General features: G+C 42.9%; 1 protein-coding gene across 1 annotated transcript in view; it reads left to right on the forward strand.

The window, feature by feature from the left end:
* The window catches only part of LOC145415347 (fat-like cadherin-related tumor suppressor homolog), a 394,573-nt gene that overhangs the window by 263,553 nt on the left and 118,682 nt on the right, over positions 1–12,338 (forward strand). Inside the window, exon 18 of the mRNA XM_080284623.1 lies at positions 10,817–10,998. Within this exon, the coding sequence (XP_080140749.1) occupies positions 10,817–10,998 (182 nt within the window). The remainder of the gene's footprint in view (positions 1–10,816; positions 10,999–12,338) is intronic.

Consider the following 12,338-nt stretch of genomic DNA (forward strand, 5'->3'; position numbering starts at 1 on the left):
AAAATTCTGGCGAGGTCGCAAAGTTTATGTTACGGAACAGAGAGAGATAATGAACACTTCAAGTGAGAGTACTAAAAATCACTACTGTCCCGCAAAGTTCCAAGTTCAAAGCAAAAGAGTTAGGTAAAATTACAAGTTAAAGTTTAATGCTCAAACTAACAACTAAACATTCAGGACTCATAAGGATAATGTAATGGCAAAAAACAGGTTAAATATATGGTTAACGGCAATAACCTCTATGAATACGAAATTAGCAAGAGTGAATTTATCTAAGTCAGCCCTGATAAAATGAGAAAACCGGATAATGCTCAGTTAATGCAAGATATATTATTGCAGATACAAATTATTATTAACAATGGCTGACATCAAAAACTCCACATGAATCACAAAAACCTTACCAGGCCTACGAATTAACACCTTATGCTATACAGTACAAGAAAAAAATGTAATAACACTTATACTCAAATTACACAGCAGCTAGATGGTTGGAGACTTCCTGAGCGCTCACAAAAATAATAACAACTGTACAGAGGAGGACAGAGATGTGAACAAAATGAGGAGTAGATCTAAGTGGCAATAATGCAGAGACTGAGCTCATTATATAGGGGCCGGCAGAGCTTGATACAACTTGTAAGAAGGACTCACAAATGAAGTCATAGGGGACAAAGAGTTGACACTCCTGCTCTAAACAACAGAAAGAACGACTTACTCTACTATAAGGGAGGAGATGTGGGGAGTGAGGTAGAACACGGAAGCTTGGTCACTATGGAAGCCACGAGGCGAATCGTGATCAAACATGCAGCATACTGTATATTAGAATTATACAAAGGATGATGAAATCATAGGCTATGTAACAATATATATATATATATATATATATATATATATATATGTATATAAAAGTATGGAGAAATGAAAGGAGCGACAGTGAGTACTTTCGTATTATTACATCTTCAGACACTCTGTCTGAAGATGTAATATACGAAAGTACTCACTGTCGCTCCTTTCATTTCTCCTGTGGTTAGTTTGCATACATATCTTCACGGTGAAGTGAAGTTTCTGCGCATATATATATATATATATATATACAGTATACGGGTGGAAAGAAGAATGTAAGCTGGAGTTTCTCACGCGCTGAAAGTTTACTGGACAATTTTTAACCCTTACACTAGGAGGAGCAAATTATCAGCAGAATGAAATCGTCTGGTGGTAGCAAGAATGAAAGTAGTGAATATTTCTCATGTCCAAAGCGGGTTAAGACTCCACGGGTTGTATTTTCGTTGGTTTGGAGGTTTTCATGCACGTTCTCCTTAGCGATGTATATTGCTTACCACGCCTTACTCTTCTCTTTTATCTTGTTTTGTGTCTTTTTCCTGTCAGCCTATATCTCCTAAGATGCAGAGAATATGGCCGTGAAATATGCAGGAATAAACTTCTAAAGAAGTAGATGGGTGGATGGAAAGCTGATGACAGGGAGTGCTGGAGCTCCCGTTTCATCAGCCCTCAGGACTAGTTCCTGACCATCTCCCTTTGCTGAACTTTTTCAGTGTGTCATTTACACAGAGAGTAGGCCAGCATGCTCTCCAGTACAAATTTCTCTAACTATCTTCACCAAACTACATGCACAGTACACACTACACTTCCTATTCAAAAATCAACGAAAATGGCGTCCACTAATCAAGCCTCGGAGTCCCCAGGGGGGGGGGACCATAAATGCCCCCGCCATCTGCCCCTCTCCCGGTGACGACTCGAGGTGCCTGGAACCACTGTCTGACTCTCTTCTTCTTCATTTCTGCAACATTCGCGGCCTTTCATCTAACTTTCGCTCTGTTGAGCACCACCTCTCCTCCTCTAAACCTCATCTTCTTTTTCTGACGGAGACTCAGCTGTCTGAGGCAACCGACAGCAAACCCTTTTCTGTATCCTCCTACTTTCTCTATACTCATTTCAAAGCCAAAGGTGGCTGTTGTGTATACATACGCAACGACTTATCTTGCTCTCGTGTTCCTGAACTTGATTCTTCTGAATTCTCCACACTCTGGCTTCGGCTTCCCTGTCATTCTCTGACTAAATATATCTGTGCTGTTTACTTATCCCCTAATTCTACTGACTATCAAAAATTCTTCGACTATCTTACTTCTACGATGGAACACATTCTGTCCATTTCTCCTTTCTCTGAAATCTCCATTCTTGGAGATTTCAATGTTCACCACCACCTTTGGCTCTCCTCTCCTTTCACGGATCCACCTGGTGAACAAGCCTACATCTTTTCTATCCTTAATGACCTAGAGCAGCTTGTACAGCACCCTACCCGTATCCCTGACCGCCTTGGAGAGAGCTCCAACATACTTGACCTCTTCCTCACAACTAATCCTTCTGCTTACTCTGTTAATCTTTTCTCTCCGTTGGGCTCCTCCGATCACAACCTTATTACCTTAACCTGTCCTATCACTCCGGTACGGCCTGTGGACCCTCCAGGGAAACGTCGTCTGTGGCATTTTGGAGCCGCGAACTGGGAGGCCCTCAGGCAGTACTTCTTTGATTTTCCCTGGAATGATTATTGCTTCCATGGCCGTGAGCCATCTGAGTGTGCCTTGCGCATTACAGAGGTTATTCACTCGGGCATGGAAGCATACATTCCCTTCTCATATCCTTTGACTAACGCAAGAAAGCCTTGGTTTAATCACGCTTGTTCTAATGCTGTCCGCAACAAGGAGAAGGCCTACAAAAGGTACCGGAGCCAACCCACCCCTGAATCACATCATCTTTACGTTTCTGCCCGGAATCGTGCTAAGTCTGTTCTTTGCTCTACTAAAAATAATTTCATCCATACTAAATGCTCTCAACTCTCCATCTCGAATTCTTCCCGCTCCTTCTGGCACCTTGCCAAAAATCTTTCTAACAACTTTACCTCATCATCCTTCCCTCCTCTTTTCTACTCTGATGGTTCTGTAGCTATTTCTTCTACTGATAAAGCAGATCTCTTCGCACAAACTTTCTCCTCCAATTCCACCTTAGACGATTCCGGTGCTGTTCCTCCATCACTTCTCCCCTCTGACTTCCTCATGGCTGACATTAAAATTTCTTCAGTTGATGTATTTTCTGCCATCACTGGCCTCAGTACTAACAAGGCATATGGGCCTGATGGGGTCCCTCCTGTTGTTCTCAAGAACTGTGCTTCTGTGCTTACACCCTGCCTAGGCAAACTCTTTCGCCTTTGTCTGTCAACTTGTACCTTTCCTTCTTGCTGGAAGTTTGCTCTCATTCAGCCAGTCCCAAAGAAGGGTGACCACTCCCAACCCTCCAACTATCGTCCAATTGCTTTAACGTCCTGTATTTCAAAAGTTTTCGAGTCAATTCTTAATAGAAAAATTTTAAGGCATCTTTCCTATCACAACCTTCTTTCCGATCGTCAGTATGGGTTCCGTCAGGGACGCTCCACTGGCGATCTTCTTACCTACCTTTCAGACTCCTGGTCATCCTCCTTTCGGGACTTTGGCGAAAGCTTTGCCATTGCACTTGACATCTCAAAGGCTTTCGATCGAGTCTGGCATAAATCTTTAATTTCCAAACTGCTCTCCTACGGTTTCTATCCTTCTATCTGTGCCTTCATCGCTAGCTTCCTTTCTGGTCGTTCTATAGCCGCTGTTGTAGACGGCCATCGTTCTTCTCCTAGATCTATCAACAGTGGTGTTCCTCAGGGCTCTGTCCTATCACCAACTCTCTTCCTTTTATTCATCAATGATCTTCTAAGCTGTACATCTAACCCTATCCACTCATACGCTGATGACTCCACCCTTCACCTTTCCATTCGGTTCCCGCAACGCCCATCTCAACAGTTACTTCAAGAAACAAGGGATGAGGCTATGGCACACCTAATGTCTGACTTGGCTTGTATCGCTGACTGGGGTAAAAATAATATGGTTGTCTTTAATGCATCTAAGACTCAGTTCTTACACCTATCAACCCGACAAAATCTTCCACAGGTATACCCATTAATGTTTAATAATATTCAGCTTAATCCTGCATCATCCTTGAACATGCTTGGGGTTTCATTTACTCAGGACTTATCTTGGAAAGACCATATTACATCTCTTGTAAAATCTGCTTCCAAGAGATTGGGTGTGCTAAGCCGACTCTGCTCTTTCTTTACCCCTGCACAATTGTTGACTCTATACAGAGGTTTTATCCGCCCCTGTGTGGAGTACAACTCTCATGTGTGGGGAGGCTCCCCACATACAGCTCTTCTCAATAGGGTGGAGTCAAAGGCTTTTCGTCTCATTAACTCTCCTCCTCTTACTGACTCTCTTCAACCTCTGTCTCTTCGCCGCACTGTTGCATCTTTATCTCTTTTCTATCGCTACTTTAATGCTCACTGCTCCTCTGAACTGTCTGCTTGCATTCCTCCACCTCTACGACGGGTGCGTAGCACCCGTCTGGCAGCAAACTCTCATCCCTTTTCTGTCCAGCTCTCTAATGCAAGAGTTAACCGTTACTCCCAGTCTTTCATTTATGCAACAGGTCAGCTCTGGAACTGTCTCCCTCTATCTGTATTTCCTGCTGCCTATGATCTCCAGTCTTTCAAACGCAGTGTGTCCAGGCATCTCCAAATGATCGGATCTTGAATTTGGCTTTCTATTGTATTTTGTTTTTCTCTTGGAGGGAACTGTTACTGCGGGCCATGGCCTTTGGTTCCTTCTTCCTCGCATAAAAAAAAAAAAAAAAAACCTTGTTAATGTAAGACAATGCGGTGTGGCGGGAATGTAGTGAGATGGGAATGCGGTGCAATGGGAATGCGATGCGATGGGAATGCAGTGCAATATGAATGTAGTGCAGAGGGAAAGCAGTGCAGTTGGAATGTGATGCAGCGGGTATATGCAGTGCGGTGGGAATGCGGTGTGGCAAGAATGCAGTGCGGTGGGAATGCAGCGTGACAAGAATGCAATGTGGTGGGAATTGAGTGTGGCAAGGATGCAGTGTGTTGGGAATGGGGTGTGGTAAGGATGCAGTGTGGTGGGAATGTAGTTCGGCAAGGATGCAGTGTGGTGGGAATGAGGTGTGGCAAGGATGCAGTGTGATGGGAATGGGATCTGGCAAGGATGCAATGTGGTGGGAATGGGGTGTGGCAAGGATGCAGTGTGGTGGGAATGGGGTGTGGCAAATATGTAGTGCAGTGGGAATGCAGTGCTGTAGGAATGGAGTGCGGCGGGGATGCAGTGCAGTGGAAATACAGTGTGGTGGAATGCAGTGCAGTGAGAATGCAGTGCGGTGGGTATGCAGTGTGGTGGGAATGTGGAGCAATGGGAGTGCAGTGCTGTGGGAATGCAGTGCGGTGGGAATGCAGTGCGGTGAGAATGTGGTGTGGTAGGAATGCGGAACAGTGGGAATGCAGAGCGGTGGGAATGCAGTGTGGCGGGACTAAGACCAACAGACATGTCTCCTGTGGTTTGTTTTTGAAGTACACCATCTTTCCCTTATAATCGTCCGTCTTACAGACAGGGCTGATCACTGAGTAAACCTCAGACGTACAGACGATCAGCAGTATGTTGGTACTGTAACTTCCCTGGCCAGAGGTAAAACAAAGACTTTGGAAAAACTACATAATAACCAAAGCCAGAGACGGAGAGGTCAGTTCCACCTCGTTCCCATAATACACATGACGTACAGTTAATCACACAGACAGACAGACAGACAGACAGACAGACAGACAGACAGACACACACACACACACACACACACACACACACACACACACACACACACACACACACACACACACACACACACACACACACACACACACACACACACACACACACACATTTGATTGTATCAAATAGCATAACCAGACCTCGTCTATGGTAATCACATGAACAGATACTGTAACAAATAACAGCATAAGTTCATCTAAAAACCTTAATTACATCGACTACGTCTCTTGTCTTGTCGTCTGGGAAGCACCCCCTCCCCCTCTTATCAACAACCAAATTAATTAAATGAAATAGCTAAGGAAGAGTTGCAGTGATGGTATTTTTCTAACCTGACCAAGATATCAAACTCCTTTTCCGCTTGATTGAGTGCAAAATTTATGTGACAGGTGGGCCGATTTTACTAACAGCCAAGGAAAGCACTTCTTACGTTATAACTAAGGATCATCAAATTTCATGCAGCCACATCATAAAAATCAAGTTATGGGAGTGGCCGAGTTCAGCCAAGAGAGAGAGAGAGAGAGAGAGAGAGAGAGAGAGAGAGAGAGAGAGAGAGAAACTGTCCGAGAAAAACTACTTCTGAATCATAAATAATGCTCATCAGATTTCATGCAAACACGTTTTAAGTGTTCAAGTTGTGAAAGTGATTCAGTTTCTTCAAATGAAGTCAAACCGACTATAGTAAACAAGAAACATCACATTGGCATCTCATGACTAAGGCTTCTCAAATTTCAAGCAACCGCAGCAAAGTAGTCAAGTTGTGGGAGTGACCCAGTTCTGTCAGGTGAAAAGAAACTGACTAAAATAAGCAAGGAAACTCTGTTTCATACCTAATAACTCAGGGCTCATGGAATTTCAAACATCCACGACATAGTGTGCGGGTTGTGGGAGCTGCCAGGTTACGTCAGGTAAAAGGAATCCAACCAAACTAAGCTTCCTAAGGCGACGAAGACACAGCCAAAGTTAAATTAATAAAGCCTGATCACCTCACTTCACTTCTATACCTAAGGCATTACACCAAGTTCATTGATTACGTAATGTCATTAAAGGGATCAGGCTGGTCATCTACCCTGATTTGTACAGGTCAACTGTACTCGTATCCAAAACCTTGGGTCTTTAGACTACACTTCGAAGAGTGTAATATGGGTTAGTACCATTTATACTTACCACACAGATTCTTATGATTCACTCTTATTTGAATAAAATCGTCTGGCGTTAACTGCAATAGAGAAGTAAAGTTGCCCCGATCGAGAGAGGGTAAGCTGAATGTAATCGCTTGGCATTAGCTGGAATAAAATAGAGTAAGAGTTGTCCATTCTGTAAGAGGGATAGTGTTATCATTATTAATAATTAGGCTCATGTGATACATTATTATGTGAATAATTGCATCTGGTGGTAGCTGCGATGGAAACCAGACGTGTTATCATAAAACACCTACCACCAGACTGACACGTCATGGCAAATATTTTGTCATATACCAACATTATACCTCAAGCCCCTCACTTTCATATCGTCTTTGCGTTTATTCTAGCCATTTCCAGACGATTTTTACTCAACTTAGAAGGGATTTTCTGAGCCAGAGGATTTAAAAATACCCCTCATTAACAGATCTACTAGGGGGCTATAGTACTGTGAATGGCACCCTCTGTTTGACTCAAGAATAAACTACAAAGAACGTCTCCGAACTGACGAGGCTAATTGTTGTGCTCAGTCTATAATTATTTATAACTGTAACCAGTTTTATTTGTAGATTTGAAGCAAACTTTAAAAATGGTTAGCTACCTTTATGTCATGATGTCAGTTTCGGACAGCAGATGCTGATGGGTGTCTGCGAGGAGGAGGGTGCCAGATCAGATTGGGTAGAACTGTGGCTCGTAGTCACTATTACACCCACCTGGCCCATAGCTGGTCGTTGCTGGCAGACTTTCTCTCTCTTCCTGTGTGTTTACGGCAAAAGTTTTTGGCCATAGATTATTGGCCATAGTCTCGTTGATATATGAAACTTCCTAGCGCTTCTTCTTTAGCAACATATTTTCCATCTCGCCTTATTTCCTTTTGTATAATGTATGTTTGATATACAGTAGGATTATTAAGGTGTGCTCTGCAAAATGCATCAATCTCTTAAGCCAACTAGACATACAGCCCCATCCTCTAAATTCCCATTACGACTCATCTGTAAACTTTTCGAACTCTAACTCAGCCCTTCTGTAATTAACTGCACGTACAACTGCTTCCAGGGAGATCTATGGCTGTATCGTTCATATAATTACATTCATCCAACAAATACTTCACGCTAAATGAATATTTTGGACATTGCTGGCTCAAATGCGATGAGCAGGTTGACTGGCTTGCAAGTCAGCTGTGGAACTCGAGGAAACTTCGGGCGTTCTCGTAATCTACAGTCCAATCTCTCCCTTTGAAAGCAGTCAATCGCTCTTCTGTGGGAAAGTCTGTGAATCGAACTTAGTTTATCATTCTGTACACTGTTCCTTGGCGACTGGGCGATTACCAGGCATGGAAAAGAGTTAGTTCAGCTGAGGATCAACACTACATTCATAGCTGTCATGACGTAATGGAATACAAATTTCAGCTGTACCGGGACACCTGCGATGCAGAACTAGCTATCTGTCGTCTCGTTGTCGGAGATATAATTGTGAACGTGCTGCGCTTATACACTGTTGCGGTGCACATTCTTTTCACCCTTTTCAAACGTCTTGGGTGATGATCCTGGTATGGTTAAGCATTAATGGCTTTCTTGAGGAAAAATTGATCCGCTCTGTAACTCTTTTACTGTGTGTAGATAATTATTTTAGTGGTTGTAAATATGTATAGTTTTAGTATTTTTGTGTAACAGTTTCATTATTAGGGTAGTCGGAACGTATACAGAAGAATTACTGTTTAGTGTGTGTGTGTGTGTGTGTGTGTGTGTGTGTGTGTGTGTGTGTGTGTGTGTGTGTGTGCGCGCGCGCGCTTGCTTGCTTGCTTGCCAGGGCATACAATAAAAGGTAGTCTGCTCATTGAGGTACTGCATGCATCTGTGACGCTGTGTTGGAAGATGGGGACCGAAAACCTTCAATAATAGTTGGCACGATCATGACCGAAAGGACGGGGGTGGAGAGGAATGACGGGTATTAATTAAGTTAGAGCCTTGACAGTCAGTTGGTCACGGGCTTAATACTTATGGAAAATTGCAAATCAAAAGTTTGCCTTGTTACTGAAGTAGGGCATCCACAAAAAATGATGGACAACATTTGGGGGCCTGGGCCAAAGGGGAACTTACACCTAGAAAAATCGCATGCCTTCGTTTTTGCCATAGGTTTACTGGTTGTGTAAAGTTCCACAAATTATATTAGCAAGGATATCCGGTGAATGAGGTATCCTGCCTACAATCTTGAAGAAGTGGCATCGCAGTCAACAGAGCAGCCAGCATGCCATCGAAACCATAGTACCCCTTTTTCATTCCATAAATACTGGCGTACCTCAGGGATCAGTTTTGGCCCCAACCCTCTTTCTCATTCATATAAATGACCTCCAATCTGTCACTCGCAACCCAATACACTCTTATGCTGATGACTCGACCCTTCATGGTTCTTTCACATTCAGTACCTCCTTTACACAATTTGATATTATAAATTCCCAAATAAACACAGCAATTTCTCTGAAGCAAGACCTTTCTAAAATTAATCAGTGGGGACAAACAAATCTGGTCTCATTTAATGTTCAGAAAACTAAATACATTAATTTCTCCAACAGAAAGAATCCCTCAGACTCTCACATAATTTTAAATGATGTCAGTATTCCCATATCCACTACAGTTGATATCCTAGGTGTTACTCTAAACCTAGGTGTTACTTTAAAGGAGCGTTGTGGTGTGGATGTGGATGTGATAGGAAGCGTTATGAGGAACACACTGAGGTGGTTTGGCCTTGTGGAGAGGATGGAGGGTGAAAGACTGACGAAGAGAGTGTATGTGAGTGAGGTGGAGGGGGGAAGAGGGAGGGGGAGGCCGAGGATGAGATGGAGGGATGGGGTGGAGAGGTATATGAGAGAGGGGGGTGCGAGTTGGGAGCAGGGCAGTGAAATGACGGGGGACAGGGCGACTTGGAGGCGATTTGTTTGTGGCCACCCCAAACGGGATGAGGCGTCTGGCAATAGATAGATAGATAGATACTTTAAACCCCAACCTAAGCTGGGCAGTTTATATTAAATCCCTTGCTAAAAATGCTTCTAAACAATTGGGACTTAAGTACAGAGTTCGTGAATTCATTACTGACGAGCAGATGGCCACAATATACAGAAGTCATGTGCGTTCTCAGATCGAATATTGTTCACCACTGTGGAGTGGATGTGGAGCGGTTGCATTGAGGCAGGTGGACAAAATTCAAAATAAAGCCATTAGATTAATCAATACTCCTGCCATTACGTAGGACCTTCCTCCATTATCTGTACGTAGAGATGTTGCTCCCTTAGCTTTATTTTATCGATATTTTTACCGTAAGTGGTCTGACGAACTGGCTTCAGTTGTGCCTTCCCTTCACATATTCTCTCGCAATACTCTGGCAGCTGGGAGCGCCCATGAACTCACTCTTTCCCCCGCAATGCAGAACCTCTGCTTATCAAAATTCATTTATCCCCAGAACTACTACTGTCTGGAATTCACTTTCTGGAGTTGCTTCCCACAAACATTTAATCCACTTCAATTTAAATCCAGTTGTTATAAATATTTTATGAATGGATGATGCCTTTAGGCACATGGTCTTATTTTTTTTCTTTGTTTTGCTTCCTCCATTCATTTTCTATACTAAAAAAAATCTGCATATCACACACTTTCACATGCCACCACTTCGGTGCTAATACTTATCGTCCATAGTGAATGTCTTTTATGACTGTCTCATTCAGAATGGATGTATTGAATAGCAGGGGTGTTTTATGACACGTCGGTGAATTGTGAAATAATCAGCGTCAATCATAACAGTACGTAAATCATTAACATGTTCCCTACTCCAGGTTGGGATTGGCTGTGTATTGTTTCGGATAACAGTTGCTCTCTTTAACTGCTTTACTGTCACCTCCACCAAACTAACTAACTATTCCATTTTCCCAAACAGAGTAGTGGCAGCTGACGGGCCCCTGTTTAGCTCAGCACGTTATGAGGCGAGTGTGGCCGAAGACGCACCCGAAGGCACCCCAGTGGTCAGGGTAGAGGCAGCCAGCTCTGGGGGACGGCCCGTCATCTACACTGTTGTGGACAGCGGCACTGATCATCTCTTTTCTATTGACTTCAACTCAGGTAGGAAGTGCTTTTGCATGTACTCACTGCTGCTTCCACGTTGTCATCAACTTAGGATATTATTGATTATTATGGATAGGAGAGAAACAAGGAAAGAGCTGAAGCCGTATATTTAAGTCCTTATATTCTCTTAATACTCGTAGTCTCTGAAGATGGTCTCTGTATAGATTCATCTCGTCAGGTTTTACGCAGTACTACTTTGAATCGGTCACAAGTAGAGCATAATATTCTACACACACACACACACACACACACACACACACACACACACACACACACACACACACACACACACACACACACACACACACACACACACACACACACACGTCACCATTTTGTTACAAAGGAGCATCAGCTACGATGATTGAGAGAGAGAGAGAGAGAGAGAGAGAGAGAGAGAGAGAGAGAGAGAGAGAGAGAGAGAGAGTCCAACAGAATAGTCCCCAACCCTGGGGCTTGTGGAGTTTTCGTGCATGAGTCGGGGGCATGACACAAAATATGTCTTTCCTTTCCTCACTGATATATTAAATGTCTAGTGTATCTGAAAATTCAGTGCCTTGATTAAACAATAACTTTCTGTCACACTGAGAAAATTTTCAGAAGGAGCAACTAAATAATTGTTTACCGAAGTGTATCAATATTTTTTTAATTATTTGTTTTATTTTTGATGTGTGATTGGCAGGTATCTGTATTAGTGCTTCATTAGGACTACTTGTCCCAATAACACCTATGCATCCACATTATATGTCTGTTACTCGTACAGAAATTATCTTTTCGTAGATAAAACGAAGGCCCAGATTTTCCCATCATACCTTACGCACACAGTCTCACGAAATACAAGGGAAGTATATTATCATTTATTCATCAACCTGACTAAGATGGCTGTACATTCCTACTACATTTTCCTTGGTAATGAGATGCATGAATTTCTCTGCCGTGCGAAGAAATGATTATACTTTATTTTCAGAGGTGTTGGTGGTGTAGCAATATGTATGTCGTATGGCAGAAGGGATTGGCGGACATCTTATTATTATTCAGATGATAAAGAGCATTGCAAGCCCCGAATGATAGTCATATATGGAATGCTTATGATAATTGGATCTGATTATCCTGCATTATACATTTCAGAGTGCCATCATTAACGGAAATAAAAAGCCAGACACGTTGTATACTCGCCAAATGCTGCAAAGTATGATATGGCGGAAATGTAAGGAAGCCCCAAACTGTCAACAGTGGCTGTAGTTGCAAACACAAACTCATCTGAACCTGAACCCTGTGGACTGCATGCTGAAGTTGTCCTTCTCCTGCAGTCCACTATTCTTCTGTCAGAGGCTTGA

The sequence above is a fragment of the Coenobita brevimanus genome, chromosome 102, assembly GCF_032717465.1.
Source record: "Coenobita brevimanus isolate Jiangsu-jjx chromosome 102, ASM3271746v2, whole genome shotgun sequence".
Taxonomy (NCBI): Eukaryota; Metazoa; Arthropoda; class Malacostraca; order Decapoda; family Coenobitidae; genus Coenobita; species Coenobita brevimanus.